The sequence below is a fragment of the Pipistrellus hanaki genome (assembly GCF_964339955.1).
Source record: "Pipistrellus hanaki genome assembly, chromosome: 3".
NCBI lineage: Eukaryota > Metazoa > Chordata > Mammalia > Chiroptera > Vespertilionidae > Pipistrellus > Pipistrellus hanaki.
The window spans coordinates 146,785,793-146,807,026 of record NC_140505.1 but is presented as its reverse complement, the minus strand read 5'-3'; the positions used below and the strand labels follow the sequence as shown (position 1 = coordinate 146,807,026).

The 21,234-nt window shown below is 38.2% G+C and overlaps 1 protein-coding gene across 1 annotated transcript in view; it reads left to right on the top strand.

Moving 5' to 3' along the window:
- ARID2 (AT-rich interaction domain 2) overlaps nt 1–16,471 on the top strand; it is a 153,266-nt gene extending 136,795 nt beyond the window's left edge. Inside the window, exons 19-21 of the mRNA XM_084876630.1 lie at nt 2,302–2,425; nt 2,512–2,603; nt 14,875–16,471. Of these exons, the coding sequence (XP_084732756.1) occupies nt 2,302–2,425; nt 2,512–2,603; nt 14,875–15,019 (361 nt within the window). The 3' untranslated portion in view covers nt 15,020–16,471. The remainder of the gene's footprint in view (nt 1–2,301; nt 2,426–2,511; nt 2,604–14,874) is intronic.
- The last annotated feature ends 4,763 nt before the right edge of the window (nt 16,472–21,234 follow it).

Sequence of the window (21,234 nt, the reverse complement as noted above, 5' to 3'; positions counted from 1 at the left end):
AATCAATCAAAAATCTTTGTCATCCTATACAAAGCCTAATATGCTAAGTGTCCGGTTGGCTGTTCAACCAATCAAAGCGTAATATGCTAATGAATGCTAAGGCCTCTCACTGCTCACCATGATGTGCACTGACCACCAGAGGACAGGATCTGCCTCCTGGTGTCAGTGCGCTCCCACAGGGGAGCGCCACTCAGCCAGAAGCCGGGCTCATGGCTGGCAAGCGCAGTGGCAGTGGTGGGAGCTCTCTCACCTCCACAGCAGTCAGACATCCCCCGAGGGCTCCCACACTGTGAGAGGGTGCAGGCTGGACTGAGGGACCCCCGCTCCCCAGTGCACAACTTTTGTGTGCTAGGCCTCTAGTTTATACATAAGATCTAATAACAGTATATATGTATATATTCTTTTCTTTTGACAACCATATATAGTTGTAAACTGGTTTATAATTCAAAGATTGCTTTTACATTAACTTATTTAATATTCAGAATTATTTTACTTATGTAAAAAAGTGCCAGAAATACCCCCACTTTACAAATGTGAAACCTGAAACATAGATGGGCAAACTGAAATATTCAAAGTCATACAACTAGTGACAGCACCAGAAATAGACGGGATTTCCTCACATGCAAGTCAGTGCTCTTCCCACCATGGCCTCAGCAGAATACAAAAGCTATATTCATACAATTTTCTGCTTGGCCAAGGAAATCTATAGTAGTTTGAATCTAATTTTAGGTAAAATTCATTCCTTCAGTCTGTTTTTTAAAAAGGATGTTAGAATTATACTGAAAGGGTTGATTAGAATTATTAAATAATGGTGAAAAATAAGATTATATAACAAATAGTTTGAAGTGCGTTGTTTAACATATTTTTGTCCTATCTAATAAAGAAGGACTACGGTATGCTAATTGACCATCACACCCTCACAAAGATGGTGGCACCCAGTCCCTCAGCCCCGCCGGGGCGGCAGGCATGTGGCAAGGCGAGGCCTGCCCCACATGCCTGCCTCCAGAGTCCCCCAGTCTCCTCAGTCCCGCAACCACCCAGGGCCAGCCAGAGGTACAAGCAAGCCTCGGATGGTGGCTGCCCAGCTGCCCACAACTGCCTGAGGCTCAGGTAACCAGGGCTGCCCGAGGCTTGCACTGCCAGCAGTGGCAGCAGCAGAGGTGTGATGGGGGCATCACCTTCCCCTGATCTCCGGGTCATCTCCTGCCCCTGAGGGCTCCCAGACGGGCCAGGCTGAGGGACACCTCCCCCCCCACCCCCACCCCCACCCCCCCAGTACATGAATTTTCATTCACTGGGCCTCTAATATTATATTAGGCTATCTTTTTCTGGATGACCTATACCTACGTCAATACATTCTTTTTTTTAAAAATATATATTTTATTGATTTTTTATTTTTTACAGAGATAAAGGGAGAGAGATAGAGAGCTAGAAAAGTCGATGAGAAACATTGACTAGCTGCCTCTTGCACACCCCCTACCAAGGATGTGCCCACAACCAATGTACATACCCCTGACCGGAATCGAACCTGGGACCTTTCAGTCCGCAGAACGATGCTCTACCACTGAGCCAAACCGGTTTCGGCAATACATTCTTCTGTAATATTATTTTAGTCTTGGTATTGTTTAGCCAAAATAATTACAGATAACGTTTTTATTTGTTAATATCTTCACATTACATTCAATAATGTAAACTCCACAAACTGGTACTATGCTGTAATTTAAATTAAATTTATTGAGGTAACATTGGTTAATAACATTATATAGGTTTCAGGTGTACAACTTTATAATACATCATTTGTATATTGCATTGTGTGCTCATTGCCCCAAAACCACTCTCCTTCTATCACCATATATTTAAGTCTCCTCCCCCTCTTCATTTTCCCCCTCTGACAATAAACATACTGTTGTCTGTGTCTATAAGTTTGTTTTTTATTGTTGTTTTTCGTTCGTTGCTTTCTGTTTCATATCCCATATGAGTACAACCATATTGTTTTTGTCTTTTTTCCGTCTGACTTACGTTGTATTTATTTTTATTGCATGTTTACTAGCACAGTAACTTTAAAAATGGTTTATGCTGGAACATCTATTGTTTGCTTTAAAATTGGTAAATTGGAAAATAAAACACTTGAAATTTCACCTAATACTAAGAGCCCCTTTGCCTAGGCTCACACAAAGAATAAATATTAGTGCTGGGCCATGGGAGATTTTACTCATCCTGTGTCTGCCTGCAGTTGGCAGGTTGGTCATGGTCAGTCTGCAGCAGCATGCTAACAGTCTCTCTTTCTGTCTGACAATTTAGGCAGCCAGTTGTAGGGGGCACAAGCTCAACTCCTAGAGCACAAAAGGCCATTGTGAACCATCCCAGTGCTGCCCTTATGGCTCTACGGAGAGGATCAAGAAACCTCGTCTTTCGAGATTTTACAGTAAGTAAGCCTTGAAAGCCTTTCCTGTAAAGGTATGAGCATTGTGTGATTTAGATCTTTATTCTTTTCTTTTCCTTTTTTTTAAGGATGAAAAAGAGGGACCAATAACTAAACACATCCGACTAACAGCTGCCTTAATATTAAAAAATATTGGTAAATATTCAGAATGTGGTCGCAGGTGAGTAATCTGTTTTCCATAGCCAAAATGAATTTAGATTATTTTACTTTTCTTATAAGGTAATGAAGTTAGATATCTATACTTTATTCACTGTTTTTCTCAGGAACTTTGTATGTCAAAAAACTTATGCTAAGGTCAGGCCTTCAGGATATCTTAAAAGCCAAAAAATAGAGAGATGTTGAAACTACCAAAAGGTGTTCCTTTAACTTGTTTTACTATGTTAATTTTCTTGGTAGCCATAGACTTTAGAGTAAAAAATAGATCTGCTAAAGAGAAAATTTAGGGAGGAAGAAATGAGTTGATGGTTTGAATTATGTGGAATTAGAATAAAACCCAGTTTGTTAAAATAGCATTTTAATGAAGCTATCAAAGTTAACATTCACTACAATACACTGAAGTGTTAAAAGTTACTTTCTAATGGACTTAACCAAGAGGAAACTTGGGATTTTGTAGGTCCTTGAAAGATGAAATGTTCTGTTGATGCCTTTTGGACCTTGTCTCCCTTGAAGATTAACTGGCTTCTCTGGTATTCCTTCCATATCTCAGTCTCCTTTGTTGAAAAGTTGTCCTCTAAGGCTGTGGTTGGCAAACTGCACCTCGGGAGCCACATGCAGCTCTTTGGCCCCTTGAGTGTGGCTCTTCCACAAAATACCATGACCTGGGCAAATCTATTTTGAAGAAATGGAGTTAGAGGAAGTTTAACCCTTTGCACTCCGAACCATTCTGGACATTGGCTACCAGCTACTCGACGCTACTTTGCAGCGGAGTGCGTTGAAATAACTCAATTCCCCGTAATCACTAATAAACTGCAATGTCCCCTGAGAGGGGACATCCGAGTGATTTGCTAGAATTCCGATGTCCCCTGAGAGGGGACAGCGGAGTGCAAAGGGTTAAGTTTAAAAAATTTGGCTTTCAAAAGAAATTTCAATTGTTGTACTGTTGATATTTGGCTCTGTTGACTAATGAGTTTGCTGACGACTGCTCTAAGGCATCTTGCCTCCCAGATAGTGAAGATAGTGACTTTCTCACTGAATCTCTCTTCTTTCATATTCCTATTCCCTAAATATATCTTGAATCTGCCTTAGTTCTTTCCTTCCTTCTCCTCATTTTGCTTTTCATGATATTTCTTGCAATAACCTTACAACTGGATTTTCCAAACATAAAAACAGTGGTATCAATTACCAAAAAAAAGCAATGAATTTGACTATATCAAATTTTAAAACTTTTATTAATTAAAGATGACTAAAACTCTTAGAACTAAAGAACTTTTACAATGACAAAAGTTACTATATTTAGTATATCAAGTATTCTCACAGATGAGTAAGAAAAATTCTTAATAACTCATTTTTAAAAAATAAAGCTTTTCAAAAGAAATATGAAGGTTTAGTAACCACCTGGGAGCACCGGTGTCTTCCTGTTTAATTTATAACATGATTTCTTCCTACCTTCTCACTGTTTTGCCCTCCCCACCCTTCTTTTTGCTGCATAGCCTATGTTTAAGTTTCAGCCACACTAAATCACATGTAGATTCCTAATCATGCTAGACTTTCATGTCACACTTTTGAACATTTGTTCCAACGCTCATTGTTTATTGCTCCTTGCCTGGAATGCCCTTCTCCCTGAGTTACTCGCCTATTGAATATCTGCAAACTCTTCATAATTGAGCTCACACATTAACTTCTGGCTGCCACCTTTTTTATGCTGTGCTCCTCTTCCCCACCGAGTTTGTTGTTCTCTATTTTTATAACATGTCTTACAACATTTAATATTACTGTGTAAATCGTTTTGATATTACCTTTTTCCCTTACTGACCTATGTTCTGACTTTCTCTCATTAATATTTGTAGCTATAGGTAATCTCTACTTCCTATTCATATTTAGGATTCAACTCAAGGTGACCTCTTCCTTTCCTGACATCTTTCTTACAAATCTACTCCTGACCTAGGGTGCAATAGGTACTCTCTACCACTACACACATTGCTTGTTACCACCTGAGTTCTTTGAAAGCAGGGATTGGACATTTATTGTGTGTGTGTGTGTGTGTGTGTGTGTGTGTGTGTGTCCTTAGTGCCTAGCATACTGTTGGGAATGTAATAGTGATTCAGTAAGTATTTGATTGATAGATGGAAGAAAAGAAGTCTCCCAAAATTTTTTCGTCGAATCTGTCTGAAATTTGTGTAGGCAATTGGAATTATAAAAGTAATTTTAAAGTTTTTCTTACATTCTTACATGAGGCTTTTTCCTCACATTCTTATTTTTTTAAATCTTTATTTGTTGAAAATATTACATATGTCCCCCATTTTCCCCCATTGACTTCTTCTAGCCTGTCATTTCCCCCTACCCAAGGCCTTCATCACTCTACTATCTTTGTCCGGGAGTTATGCCTACATGCATACGAGTTCTTTGGTTGATCTCTTTTACCCACCCTTCCTGTTTTCCCTCTGCGATTCAACAGTGTGTCCCATACTTCTGTGTCTCTGGATCTATTTTGTGGATTAGATTCCACTTATGAGTGAGATCATGTGATACTTATCTTTCTGACTGGCTTATTTCGCTTAGCATAATGCTCTCCATCTCCATCCATGCTGTTGCAAATGGTAAGAGGTCTTTCTTTTTTACAGCTGGATAGTATTACATTGTGTAGATGTAACACAGGTTTTTAAGCCACTCATTTGCTAATGGGCACTTGGGCTGTTTCCAAATCTTAGCTATTGTAAATTGCACTACTATGAACATAAGGGTGCATATATTCTTTTTGATGTTATTTCAGGATTCTTAGGATAAACTCATGGGAGTGGAATCACTAGGTCTAAAAAGAAGTTCCATATTTAATTTTTTGAGGAAACTCCATACTGTTTTTCACAGTGGCTGTACCAGTCTGCATTACCACCAGCAGTCTACTTTGCCAATGATTCATCTGATAAGGGGTTAATTTCCAAAATATATAGGTAACTCATACAACTTAACAAAAGGAAGGCAAACAATCCAATTAAAAAATGGGCAAGGGACCTAAATAGACACTTCTCCAAAGTGAACATACAGAAAGCCAAGAGACATATAAAAAATGCTTAAAGTCACTAATCATCTTAGAGACACAAATCAAAACAACAATGAGATATAACTTCACTCCTGTCAGAATGGTTATCATCAACATATCAACAAGAGTTGGCAAGGATGTGGAGAAAAGGGAACCCTAGTACATGGCTGGTGGGAATGCAGACTTTCCTCACATTCTTTTTGTTTTTAATGTGTTTTTATTAACTTTTAGAGAGAGGGGAAGAGAGAACCAGAGCGCGATAGAAACATCGATGTGGGAGAAACATTGATCGGCTGCCTCCTACATGACCCTCCCCACCACAACTGTGGATCAAGCCCAAAACCCAGTCATGTGCCCTTACAGGAATCGAACCAGTGACTTGGTGTATGGATGCCACTGAGCCATACCAGACGGGCCACATTACACTTTCTTAAGCTTACAGCAAAGACACTTTGGCTGACTTGAATATAATTATTGGGCCAAAAGTTTTCATTGTACTATTAATATTTTTATGCTGTTGTTGATTTTGTTATTTTATCCCAAATGTCTTCTGGCATCGTCAGTTCCTATTATCTTAATATGGCAGAAGCAAGAGAATTAACACAGTCCACTAAATTTTCCCTTTACCTTCCCAGTCCAGGTCGGAATCCCCATATAGAACATCTACTGAACATCTACACTGATGGGGAGTTTTGCTTGAGTTAAAATACTGACAAAGAATCTGGCAAAACATATATTGATATATGTGGAGAAGAGAGTGTAGGAAATCAGATAGCTGCACATGATAGTTCTCTGATGATACTTCCCATCGTGGTGAAATGTTACAGGGTGTGGTTTGTATTTTTCTTAGACTGAAGCAAATTGTATTTGCAGTAAAACACATGCGCGCGCACACACACAAACACCTTGCCGCACAAAAGGAAGATACATGGATATTTAGCTTTATTCTTACAGTACATCATACTGAACAACATGAAATGTCAGTATTTTTAAATTTTTAAATTCAGAATGATTGAATAGTTTCAGATGTTTAAATGCAGTTCACCTCCATTCTGATTAAGTGTGAGCACTGAAGAATTGCAATGTATTTCTTTTCTTTCTGATGTATTTACTTTTTATCAGTTTAATACAGAGGTCTTACTTAAAAATCAAATGGTACTTTTCTATACAGTAATAATGAATGATTCAAAAAATAAGAGAACAATTCCATTTATAATAAATCAAAAGAATAAAATATATAGGAATTGTATTAACCAAGAATATGGAAGACCTATATTTTGAAAACTATAAATTATTGCTGAAAGAAATCAGAGAAGACATAAATAAGTGGAGAAATATCCTTTGTTCATGGATTGGAAGATTTAATAGAGTTAAAATGTCAGCACTACCCAAAGCAATCTACAGAGTCAATGTAACTCCTCTCATAATCAAAATGACTCTTTTTTAAAGAAAAATCCATTTTAAAATTTGGAATCTCAAGGGACCCTGAATAGCCAAAACTCTAGAAAAAGAAAGTTGGTGAACTTACACATTGATTTCAAAATCTATTCAAAGCTACAGTAATCAAAACTGTGGTACTGGGGGGAAAACAGACTTAACGACCAAAAAAACATCATAGAGAGCTCAGACATTAGATCTCACATATATGGTAAAATGATTTTCTATAAAAGTGCCAATTCTCCAAATAGGAAAAGACAGTCTTCTCAACAAAAAGAGTTGGGAAAACTGGATAGTCACATACAAAAGAATGAAGTTTAACCCTTAAGCAAACAACCATATACAGAAATTAACTCAAAATGGATCAAAGACATAAATGTAAGAGTTACAACTATAAAGCTTCATGACATTGGACTTGGAAATGAGTTCTTGGACATGTGGATATGACACCAAAGGCACAGGCAACAAAAGAAAAACAAATTGAACTTCAGAATTAGAAACTTGTGCATCAAAGGATACTACTGACAGAATAAAAATACAACCCATAGAACGGAAGAAAATAATTGTAAATCACATATCTGATAAAGAGGTTAATATCCAGAAAATATAAAGAACTCTGAAACTCAACAACAAACAAACCAAAATAGGCAAAGAACTTAAAAGATATTTCTCCAAAAAAGATAAAACAAATGGCTAATAAGCACATGATAAGATGCTCAACATTACTAATCATTAGGGAAATGCAGATCAAAGCCACAATGAAATACTACTTCATACCCATTAGGATTACTATTATTTAAAAAACAAAAAAGTGTTGGCATAGATGTGGAAAAATTGGAATCCTTGTGTATTATTGGTGGAAATATAAAAAGGGACAGCCACTATGAAATGGCAGTCATCTAAAAATTGAACGTAGGGTTATGTATGCTTCTGGGTATATACAAAAAAGAACTGAAAGCAGGTAGTTGGACAGACATTTATGCACCACTGTTTATAGCAGCTTGGCTGGAAGGTGGACACTGTAACCCAGTGTCCATCAATAGATGAATGGGTAACTGAAATGTGGTCAGTGTATGTATACAATGGAATGTTATTCAGCCTCAAAAAAAAAAAAAAAAAAAAAAAGCTTCTGGTCAAGATGGAATAGGTAAACACAATATTGGCATCCTTCCACGACCACATCCGAATAGCTAAAATACAGAATAACAATCATTGAGAACCACCCCTGAACAGAAGTGCTATAACTATGGATACGAAACATTTAAGAATTGGTAGGTGGGATGGAGATGCAGAACAGGCTGGTCCTGCACCCATGTGTGGTGGTTAAACGTCATGAGGGATATCTCAGTTGTGGAAGTCTCCTGAAATCCAGGAGTCCCAGCCTCACGGCAGGCTCCCTAGTCCAGGGTTCCAGTACCAGAAAGAGAAATCCCCATAACTTCTAGCTGTAAATACTAGCATGCAGCTGAGTGAGACAGTGGGCTGCTGGAATGGCAGCCATTCATCTTAAAGAACCTGCACAGGGACTTACTCAGATTCATGCTGAGCTCCAGAGCTGGGGTAGCAGCTTGAGAGGCCCCAGGGGCACATGAGGAGGCAGTGGATTATCTGGCTTTGGGTGAGAGCTGGAGGGGCAGCTTTATCCCAGACAGAAGTGCTGGCAGTGACCATTGTTCCTTTTGTAGATACCAAGTCTGAGTCTCCATTATTCTGGCTAATAACCTTTGCCCTGCCCTGGTTATTCCTTGAGACCCACGTCACCCAACTTGTGGGTCCTTCCAAGCAATTTCCAGTGTATTTTTCCATACAAAAGGCCTGCCTTGGCTCATGCTGTGGACATTCCTAAACTTTCTCAAAGGTTCACAAACCCCAAACAAGCAGCATCTGGCCTCAGCATCCCACGTACCTTTTGCTAAGTGGCCCCAAGCTTGGCACTAGCAACACATGGCTTTGGTTTACAGCATGGCTTCCCCTGGGAATCTGCAAGCCCATCATAAGTGATAACCATCTGCATATCATTCTGTAGCTCATGCCTGTTAGCCCTAGGCAGGGCACAGGCAGAGGCCAATCTTGGCCTGTGCCTCCCAGAACGCCACAGACCCAGCTCACACAGTGGCCAGCTTCAGTCATGCTGGAGTGCCACCCAACAACCTCCACAAGTGACACACTCGGGTGGACTCTGCAGGCACCACGACCCTACTGAAATGAGACCTGCTTCGTGGATTGGCCCCTGCACAGTAGCTCCTCTGCTATAGTGATAGCCAGTCCTCATAGCTGATTCATCTGGGAGTCAGTCCTTCCCATTGGCACACCAACAACAATCAAGGCTCAACTACATCGGGAGGTTGTACACTGCCTCCACTTTGGGGAGTGGGGAGCTAGAGCACCGGGCCTCTATGACCCCAGGAGTCTGTGCCATTGGGCCCTACAGGACACCTACTATATAAAGCCACTTTATGAAGATTTGGAGATTTAGCAGATTTTCCTAATACATAGAAACTAATAGGCAGCTAAAATGAGGAGACAGAGAAACGTGTCCCAAATAAAAGAACAGGGGAAGTCTCCAGAGAATGAACTTAAAGAAATGGAGGCAAGCAGCCCTAGCTGGTTTGGCTCAGTGGATAGAGAACAGACACCTGTGGACTGAAGGGTCCATGGTTGAATTCTGGTCAAGGGCACATGCCCCTGTTGCAGGCTTGATCCCCAGTAGGGGGTGTGCAGGAGGCAGCTGATCAATTATTCTCATTGATGTTTCTATCTCCCTCTCCCTTCCTCTCTGAAATCAATAAAAATATATTTTTAAAAAAGAAAGAAATGGAGGTAAGCAACTCGGATTCATAGTTCAAAACAGTGGTTATAAGGAACTCAAGGAATTTAGTGAGAATTTCAACACCATAAGAAAGGACATATAACCATTAAAAAGACCAGTCAGAAATGCAGAATAATTGAAGAATACACTAGAAGGAATCAATAGCAGATTAGATGAAGCAGAAGATCAAAGCAGCAATTTGGAAGACAAAGTATCAGAAAACACCCAATTGGAGAAGCAAAAAGAAAGAATCCCCAAAAATGAGAATAGTTATGGGACCTTTGGGACAATATCAAGCCTAACAACATCATAGGTGTACCTGAAGGAGGAGAGAGCATAGGATTGAGAACCTGTTTGAAAAAATAATGGGTGGAAATTTTCCTATCCTGGTGGAGGAAATAGACATTCAAGCCCAAGATGCACAGCATCCCAAACAAACCCAGAGGCCAACACCAAGATACATCATAATTAAAATGGCAAAGTTTAAAGGCAAAGAGAGACCCTTAAAAGCAACGTTGTCTCTATTTCCCATTTCTTGAACTTCTGTTTTGTGGATGCTAGACCCTTATAGATGGACTAGTAGCCCTGAGCACTGTATGCAAGTAGCTTGCTGCGGCTTGCCTCTACTGGCCACCCGCCCACCACTGCTTGTAGCTCTCCGCTGCTTGTGGCTCGCTGTCCCACTCTCCTGGAACTCCTCCAACCCACCCCTCACCCCCCGCCCCCCAATAGCTTTCTGCACTGCCCACTGGTGTAGCTCTGGCCTGCTTGTAGTTGGCTGTCCCACCCTCCTGCAGATCCCTGATCCGGTCATTGCACAGTTGGTCATTATGCCTCAGGGCTTAATGGGTAATTAGCATATTCTTCTCATTATATAGGATTCTCCTTTTTTTCCTCTCAGCTTTAATTTTTGTCTGTTTTCTGGAAAATTTCTTGACTTTATCATCAATCTATTGAATTTTTGCTTTAGCTATTCTGCTTTAATTTCTAAGTGCTCTTTCTGAGCTGCCAGTTATTGCTGTATTATCACATTCTGTTTCTATGTTGAAGAGAGTGCCTTCTCTCAGGATTTTAATTCCTAGCATTTTTAAAATTTCATCTGCTCGCAGTATAGTTGCCATTTCCTTGAAATTCCTTGAATGTCTGAAATTCCTTGGCTTTACTTCATAAGAATAAAATTTTTAAAAAACTAGTTGGACCCTCTGGGTGTGGGACCTCCACCTGTCACTGGTGATTGCTATTTTAGGATGACCCTGGTAAACCAGTTGGTTTATTAGAAGCCCACTTCTACCCCAAATGTCAGTTTCTATAGAAAGATTGTTTCTCCAGAGAAGAATCTCTGATTTTCTTGCCGTTGGAGGTGGGCAGTTTGGGTCAGAGTCTCTGTGAGGTCCTGCGTTCTGGAAACAAAGGGGGAGAGGCCAGGCAGCTGTCCCTGTGTTCATGTGTGTTCACTTTCACCCAGTTTCGGGTTTTGTCCGGTTGATCGCCTCCTAACCTTCCCCGTGTCTGTCACTGTAAGTTTTAAGCCTTTCTGGTTTACTTTCTCCAGGAAATGTATTTATTTTGGAAGCTGAAGGAGATACACTTGTGTTTAAACTCCTGATTTGTGTCTTAAATTGTTTTCAATAATGGTATTTAAAACTATTTCACATGATCTATTAAGTGCATTAAAATGACACAATGTTTATGCTTTGTTAAACATATCAAAAAGAACTTTTGAAATATGAAAGTAAAAGTATAATTTCCTACAACAAAACAGACATTTCAGTTTTTATCTAGTGAGTGCTTTATTTAATTTTTGTAAATCCTCCCCAAATAAAAGATACTAATTTATATAAAAAGTGAAATTGTACCCAGAAGGTATGGCTCAGTGGTTGGAGGTTCACCTATGAAACAGGGGTCATGGTTTGATTCCCAGTCAGGGCACGTGCCCAAGTTGCAGACTCAGTCCCCAGTGTGAGGTGTGCAGGAGGCAGCTGATTGATCAATGATTCTCTCATTGATGTTTCTCTCTCTCAAATCAATAATAAAAAAAAAATTTTTTAAGTGAAATTATTACCTTAAAGTCATCCTGGTGACTTAAATTTAGTCTTCCTAGTTTTATTATTGTGACATAAAAAAACTATTTTTTAATATGTGACTGTCAGTTTGGAAAATAAGATTTTATTAAGATTTTGAAACAATGCTTTTTTCTTTGTCAAAGTATCTATTTATAAAGGGGAAATATTTTGATTTTACTTTGTACACAATTTTTAAATAAAGATTTTTATGACTTCTTTCATAGAAATTTCATAGTTCATTTAGAGTTGTTAAGTAAACTTGTGAAATAAGGTATGTCTAAAGAAAAGTATAAAACACAGAAGAGGAAAGCCCAATGAATTACCACAGACTGAACCCCCATATAACCAACCCTCCACCGAGCCCCTCTGAGTCCCTGCCAGTCTTGATCCCGTTGTCTTCTGTCGGATCACTCTTCCAGTCCAGAACACCACAGATTAATTTTGCCTGATTTTGAACTTTATATAAGTAGAATCATATAGTATATATTCTCTCTTGCTTTTTTTTCACTCAGTATTATTTATGAAACTAATTCATGTTATTGCATACAGCAGTACTTTGTTCATATTATTGCAGAATAGAATGCTATTGCATAAATATACTCAAATTTATTTTTCTACTTTTGATGGACATATGGGTTGTTTCCAGTTTGGGGCTATTAAGAAGAGTGCTGCTGTGAACATTCTATACATGTTTTTTGGCTATATATATATTTTCAAATTTCTTGCATCAGGAAATATATATATATATATATATATATATATATATATATTGTGTGTGTGTGTGTGTGTGTGTGTGTGTATATATATATATATATATATATATATATATATATATATATCCATCCCCTGATGCACGAAATTTGTGCAAGGGGCTTGGCCCTGGCAGCCCTAGCTTTGTCTGGAAGGTCATCCTGAAGGTCGTTCTGCTGTTTGGTCTAATTAGCATATTAGCTCTTTATTATATAGGATTTCTATTGAGCTTTTATGAAGGATTGGTGATTCATAGGATATTAGAACTTTAGTATGTAACAATTTGAGAGGTTTTATCACTCCCTACAGCAGTGTATGAGTCTCAGTTACTCCACATACTGATCAATATTTGATATAATGTTAATGTTTAGCCATTTTTTTCAGTCTATGGAGTATCTATGTTAGGAAACCACCTAAAAACAAAATAGCCAAATAGCCAGAAAAATATGAAAATATGCTCAACTCCTTAGTTCATGAATCTCAAATTTTTTATAGTTCTTCTACTGTGCTTTTGCTTTGCTATAGTAAAAATTACTACAGTCCCTACCTGTTAAATTTTGGTTTTGAATTTCTGTCTTTTCCCATTTATTGCTTCCTTATAATGTTTGTCATTCAAAATTTAGAAGTTTTCATTTCTCTCCTTTTCACTTTCAGTTCCTTTTACCCAGAATTATTTAATGAAGGCACAAAGTTCTTGGGTAATCTCATGCTGTCTGATTTTTTTCTAATACGTCATGTGAAAATTTTCACATGTAAGGCAAACTTGGAATAATTTTGCAGTGAACACTTACTGGTATATACCAATCACCTAGCTTTTACAAAACGTTGACCCTTGAACAACGTGGGGTTTAGGAACATTGAGCACAACCCCTAAACCCTCTGGTCTCCCCCCTACCTTGCACAGTTGAAAATCAGCATATAAACTTTAGACTCTTTCAAAATCTAATAGCCCAGCCAGTGTGGCTCCTTAGTTGAGCGAGTTCAATTCCTGACCAGGGCACATGTCCAAGTTGTAGGCTCAATCCCCAGTAGGGGGCATGCATGAGGCAGTTGATAATGATTCTCTCCCATCATTGTTGTCTCCATCCTCTTTCAAATCAATAAGAATTATATATATATACACACATATATATATATGTGTGTGTGTGTATGTATATATATATATATATATATATATATATATATATGTCTACTGTTGACTGGAAGTCTTACATAAACAGTCAATTAACACAGATTTTATATGTTATATACAATATAATCTTATAATAAACTAGAGAAAAGAAAAATTAAGAAAATAATAAGAAAATATATTTACAGTTTTTATTGCATATAAGTGGAACCACACAGTAAGTTTATAAATTTTTTAAAAACCAGTTTCTTTTTTAGAATATTGTGGTGTTCAAATAATAGTTACGGTAAATATTGCCTGTTTTCACTTAATGAAGAGAAACTTTATCATACTAGGACATAATTTTTATTTTCAATTAATCTCTTAAAAACAACCGTTTTGTTTCCCTCCAACTGTTTTCTGACAGGATCTGAATTTTTAAAATTTTTTATTGACCCAAGCACACTTACGATGAGATCTGTCCTCTTAACAAACGTTTGGGTGTACAACACATCGCGGTGCAGTGGCCGCCATCCGCCGGCCCGCGGGCCACTGTGATCCGTGAGGTGCCAGCTGTGCAGCAGATCCCTAGAGCTTTTCATCTTGCTTAACTGAGACTTTATTCCCATTGATTAGTAATTCCTTATTTCCATCTCCCCCTAGCCCCTGGCAACCACCATTCCACTCTTTGATTCTGTGAATTTCACTCTAGTAGAGATACTACTTGAATTTTCTAGAAGCATGAATGGAGATTAATGCAAATTATCCTGGTAGAAAGGTGCCACGAAGAAAAAACAAGCCAAGAAGTTGCCTGATTCTGACACTACTATTGAAGTAGCTGGGAAGTCATTTCCATTTGAGATGCCTCAGTTTGGCTCAGTTGACTCTGCAAATTGAATAGGTGTAACTAGTTTCCCAAATTCCTTTTTATCTTCTCGCAATGCTATATTTACATTTAGTGGGACTGTGTATCATGTCTTTTAAATTTTTAGTTTTTAAACTTGCAAAATCCGCAAGGAATCATCTCTGGGACCTTGGATGCTGATGCACTTCTTTGTTTTCTTCCAGGTTGTTAAAGAGACATGAGAGCAACCTCTCAGTGCTAGCCATCAGTCACATGGAAGTGTCCTCCACCCTTGCCAAATGCCTTTACGAGCTTAACTTTACAGCTCAGAGTGAAGAACAAGAAAAAGACTCGGAAATGCTGCAGTGAAAAATAATTCCACTTCTGTAGTGGGGAACTCAAAGTCAGATACATTTCACATGTTACTGAAGAAAGCACCAAGTCTTAATGGAGCAGAGACCATAGAATGAATTATTTTATCTCCTCCCATGATGCTGAGAGGAAGCTTCGTATTCTGATCTCTGAGTGATCCCTTTGTTCTGTTTTAAAAAAAAAATCTAAAAAGAAAAAGAAAAAAAAAAAAAAAACTGCTGTGGGATTGTCAACCAGCTTATCTGCAGGATGTCTCTCAGATCTGATAACTCCTGATGGAAACTGGTATGATCAGAATTCAGTACCATCCACATTGGAATATACATGGAATATTGTAAAACCTACATGAGCAGATGAAATAGAAGCATTAAATATTTTTATCTATATCCAAAAAGGAGCACATTTTTATATTTACAAAACCGTTTAAGCTGGTTTGAATAATTAAAAAAAAAAGTTTCAGCACACCTATACCCCATATCTCTGAGGGGGCCACCAATATCTAGCTATGGATTGTGTGTTTTGTTTAGAAATCAGTAGCTTGGTTTTCTTACTTGAGCCAATATATTTTCACTTATTTATTATCATAAAAATTTACCAGTCTGAATAGATCTTGTAAATATTTGTGAATAGAACGAACACCTTTCATGCCACTGCAGCCACTGGAAATACATTCTGTGGTGTCCTAGAAGCATTACTGGTAGGTCCTAAAGTTTTCTAGACTTTCCTGTCAATTGTAAGTAATTGTGATATATTCTACGCAGTGGATGGATGTTCTTTAAATTTGTGTAAATACTTCTGCAAAGGTACTGATGCTGTAAAGTCAAAACAGTTGTGGAACTGTGATTTTTTTTTTTTCCTTTTCTTTTTTTGTATTATACACCTTGTTAGAACTCATTTTGCTGGCTGAAAGAGTAATGAATAATATATCTCATGTCATTTTTGTAGAAGAAAAACTATTTGAAGGTATTTTTTTGGTTTTCCTTAACATGTATCCACTGTAAACGTTTGTCATGTGCGAGCTCAGAGCTTGGACAGAATTTTTTTGTATTTGTAAATTGGTTTAAATACATGGAATTTTATACAGGTTTTCTCCTGTGTTATATATGCATTATGTGCAGGTATGATATTTTCTTCACTACTTTTTCTATCTTAATATAGTGTGGAATTTTATTGTATTATTCTTCCATTCTTAATACTGTATCACATTCCTGCTCAGAAACTGCTCACTTCCTTATTAAATTGTCTTTTCTCCTCGGCGTGACATGTATCCATTTATAACTGCCTATTGCCTGTTCTATTAGCACTCAAAAGTGTGGAAGGCCTCCAGCCACCATTTCTGCTGTGTCATTAGGATGTGCAGTAAAAATAGAGACCTAACAGTTATGTTATAGAATGGCTTTATTTACTTTGGTGACTGTTTATAGTTTTTAAATAAAAGACTGAACATTTTCTTGAGTCCTTCATTTCTGAGTATGGTTAAGACATTCTTTAAAAATAGAGAAGTTTAAATTCAGCAGAAGACAAGGGCCAGTCACCTATTTGATGTATGCTTATAATACATTGAACAGAGAATAGCTACGAGTTCCTTTACTGAGAGAATGCAGGAGATGGAGACTCTGTTTTCCATTAGACTGCAAGGCAAACCCGGATTATGGTTTGACACTCTTTGACAAATCATTCAGAACCACAGTGCATCTAAGTACTCACCTTGAATTTGAGAGCAGCTTCTGAGAGTAAAAGGGCCTTAGTTTGGATCTAAAAATTTTCCTCACTATTTTGATTCAACTACTAGCAAAGGAAAATCTCATTTCTCCCTAAAGAGGGCTCCCTGGCACTCTGCCATGTATTAATGAATGCTTAAACTTTTCCTCCAACATTGGTTACAGTTATTTCCTGGGGTTGTGGGGCTTATTCTTGGCCCACCTCCCAATATTAGGGCTGCCTATAGACACCGGTGATGCTGTGGTTAACACTATAATCACTCTCAAGCCCCCAAAACTTACAAGGCTACCAGTGGTGGGTGTCAGTTGGAGAATTTTCTATTCATTGTATTTTCCTAAAAACCTCTTTATTTTTCTAACATAATTTTGTGTAACATCAATAATTTTGTGTAACATCACTGTTTGTTTTAAAGGTATGTTTCTTTGCAAACTAAGACTGCTATGGTAATCACATTAATAGAAAAGAAACTTCAGGTTTAGGAAAGTGATTTTCGTATTCACCATTCTTCCACCTTATTGGAATTGCATGCCATAGTTCTAGCTTTTTGTGCTATAATATGTAAATACGTCTGTAGTCTCCTTGAAGCATTGGTCTCAGCAGAGAATTTTCTAAATATGTATTTGACCTAATGAAACCAATTATGGCTTTCCACTTAGGCTTTCCTTCTCATAGCTTTATAGAACTACATGATGAAACAACATGGACTTGCTGGGTAATGGCATTAAAGTGCTCACGCACGAGTTCTGCATAACCCTCTCATTCATGAAAAGGTGCTCCTCGCTAGACAGAAACTTGCTGATTTCCAGTATTGTTATTTTTGTCTAAAGTTCTGTAAATACATGCTTTAATGTTATCTTTAAGAAATCTATGTAAATTATATAGTCTACAACTTAGAGACTGTACAATTCTGTGTTATATATGTGCCTAGTGCTCTGTTGGCACTGAATAAATTTTAAGTAACAAAATTGATAATCGTATAGCCAAGGCATATTTTTCTTCCAAGTTCAAGACAGGATGTGACTATATACTAATGAGACTCGGTAGTTCAAGCCACAGCTGGAAACTTGTCTCATTACTTTATAGTCATGCCATGTATGTTTTTTTTAACCATAAAATGACAATAAAAGTGATTTTTAAAATGAGAATGTTTTGGGTAAGTGACTTCTGTCGTGATCTTGATCGCTGCGATTGAAGTATGAGACACCAAGGAAGCATGGCGAGACTTTTTCCACAAAACAGGGTGGTGAAGCAGCAGGAGCACAGCGACGGCACGTGACGCTGGCATCATTTTGATCAAATAGTATGTTAAGAGAGAAAATAAAATCCGGTGTTTATCCAAGGAAAAACTTAGCTTACCACTCACTCACATTAACTCTTCATAGCACATAATGCAGACACTGGGATATTCAGAATTGTAACGACCTTTTCCTAAGGGAGCAAAACAAATGACAGTGCTTCTTGCTAGTTACATTGCAGCCATGGCTTTTCCCACTACCTTGATATTTGCAAATCTAGTTGCATTTGTGAATCCTCATTTCATTAAGAAAAGGAGCAGATGCTTCTGTTGTTAAAAATTAGTTCTAGGATTGCACTGTGCATATCTTAGAAGGCTGAGGCACACTGTCACATAGGTAGGTGAGATTTGTTTCCTCAAGACTACCGTTAAGTCCTTACTTAACGTTCTCAATGAGTTCTTGGGACAGGTACAACAACGTATATACCGAAACCAGTTCACCACAAGCTAATAAATAAAAACAAGTTGCTATGCTATGGCATCTCAAAACTTGGAACAAAACATTACTTGAGAACCTACTGTACTTAAGTATTAAGAGAAAAAGCTGCCATTAAGTCCTGGTTCCTGTGGATTTCAGTCTGAAATGAAGTTTTTTAAAGCAGTGGTTGTGGGGTTTATTCTTGGCCCACCAGTGGTTCCCAACGTGGGGCACCAGCCCCAAAGGGGTCAATTTTGATTTTTAAGGAGGACAATTCAAGAATAACTTTTTTTTCACTTCTCATAATTCTAGGGGCCACATCTACAGTATATAAATATTGTGACATTCATGCATTTTGGTTCTCTTTTTCCATATCACTTCCTACTATTATTTCTCCCTCAGTACTTCAACTATCCTTTTGTTATTTTTCTTTCATGGATGCTATATTCTTTGGAAGCTTGTTTAGAACAAGTTAATGGCCTTTTAGGTTTCCTTCACGTGAATAGAAGCTCACTTTTTGAATAGAATTTTATGTCACACGAGTGAGCAAAGGATTTGAGATGCTTAGGTGGGGCTGGGACAAAAAAAAAAAAAAAAAAAAATGGTTGGGAACCACTGTTTTAAAGTAGCTTTTGTGAGTAGGCAGTACAACCATGCAATTCAATAATAAAAATGTTCAAGAGGGCCTGCCAGGGGTTGCTCAGTGGTTGAGCACCTACCTATGAACCAGGAGGTCACAGAGTTCAAATCCCAATTAGGGCACATCCCCAGGTTGCAGACTTGATCCCTGGTGGAGGGCATGCAGGCGGTAGCCAATCAACAATCCCCATCATTGATGTTTTTCTTGCCCTCTCCCCCTCTGAAATAAAATTTTTTTAAAACTAAAAAACAGTCAATGAGAAATCCCCCCTCCAACCACTCAATCTCCCACCTGCTGGGTCCCACCCTCTATGGCGAGATAACCACCGCTCATATCTCCGTAGTACATCTCTGGTGTTGATCACATATAAGCAATTAGGATATTTTCTCATTTCTACACAAAATGTTTCATACCATTAACATTGCTGGACTTTTTTAAAAACTGAAGATCTTAAGGTCTTTCAATATTGGTATGAGAAGAGTTCCATTTTATGGGTGTACCATGACCCATTTAACTAGACCCCTTATTGAACATTTCAGTGGTTTCCATGCTTGATGCTGGTCACTAACATTTGCTAAGCATTTGCTAAGCATTTCCCTCTGTCAGTCGCTGTGCTAAGCCTTTACACGTATCATCCTGGCCTTCACAACAACCCAATGTGGTAGTTGTTTTATAAATGGGATAATGAGGATTTAGAATAAGTACCTTGAATAAGGCCATATGCCAAGTTAAGTGGAGCTGTGTCACCAGTACACACACAGCCCAATTATAGAGAACTAGAATTCTTTCCAGGGGGAGTTAGGTTGCTAGTACATACAAGACTCCAATTTTGGGTGCCAATCATTATTTTTGTATTTGCTTCACTGGTTCCATTAAATATTTTCTTCCTGTTAATTTTGTTATCTTTCTAGTTTTCCATAATCCCTCAGATTTATTTTCCAAGTATTTATTAATTTGACACCGCTCCACTTTTTAGAGCCACCAAAACTTTCTGGGAATTCCCTTAAATTCTTAGGCAGAAGATTATACTAACTTAAAACCAGTTTCCAGTCAACTACTATCCATTCTAGTGTATAGTTTGAACTGTTAGCTCAGTGGTTAGCAAACCATGGCTCGGAAGCCACATGTGGCTCTTTGGCCCCTTGAGTGTGGCTTAGCATTAGATCCACTTCTTCAAAAGACTCGCCCAGGCCGAATACCGACTTCTGCGCATGGGCCACGAAGTTTCAATCGCACTGTATGTGGCTCATGAGCTGCGGTTTGTGGACAAGTGTTAGCTGACCCTTTTGGCCAGATTTGTTCAACATTTTCAGGATTAAAAAAAAAAAATTTTTGTTGTTGTTGAAATTATTACATATGTCCTTTACTAAGCTCAGGAACTGTGGTAGAACTATAAATTAGTATATTCCTTTTAGAGAACAATTTGGTATCTATCCAAATTAAAATGTGCATATCCTGAAATTCAGTGTAACCTCACAAAAAGAATGTTCATTAACATTGTTTCTAATAGTCAAGTTACTCATCAACCAAAGAATAGAACCATTATAAAATAAACATGGTGACAGAATATACCTTGAATTTTTTATTTATTTATTTTTTTAATAGGAGAGGGAGCCGAAACCAGTTTGGCTCAGTGGATAGAGCGTTGGTCTGCGGACTGAAAGGTCCCGGGTTCGATTCTGGTCAAGGGCATGTACATTGGTTGCGGGCGCATCTCCAGTGGGGGGTGTGCAGGAGGCAGCTGATTGATGATTCTCTCTCATCGATGTTTCTAACTATCCCTCTCCCTTCCTCTCTGTAAAAAATCAATAAAATATATATTTTTTTAAATATAGGAGAGGGAAAAACAAATACCAATGGGAAACGTTGGCTGCCTCCTGCATGAGCTCCGAGCAGGGCCTAGGAGGAGCCTGCAACCGAGGTACGTGCCCTAGACCAGAACTGAATTTGGGACCCTTAGATCCACAGGCCGGTGCTCTATCCACTGAGCCAAAGCAGCTAGGGCTATCTTCAATTTCTTAAGGGGACAAGAGATGCAGAACAGTTTACAGAATTTATGTGCTGGGGTAACTGAGTATTCTACCTCAAAAAGCATTTTTGTAAATGTGATGAAGAGTATGGGAACATAAAGAAAAATT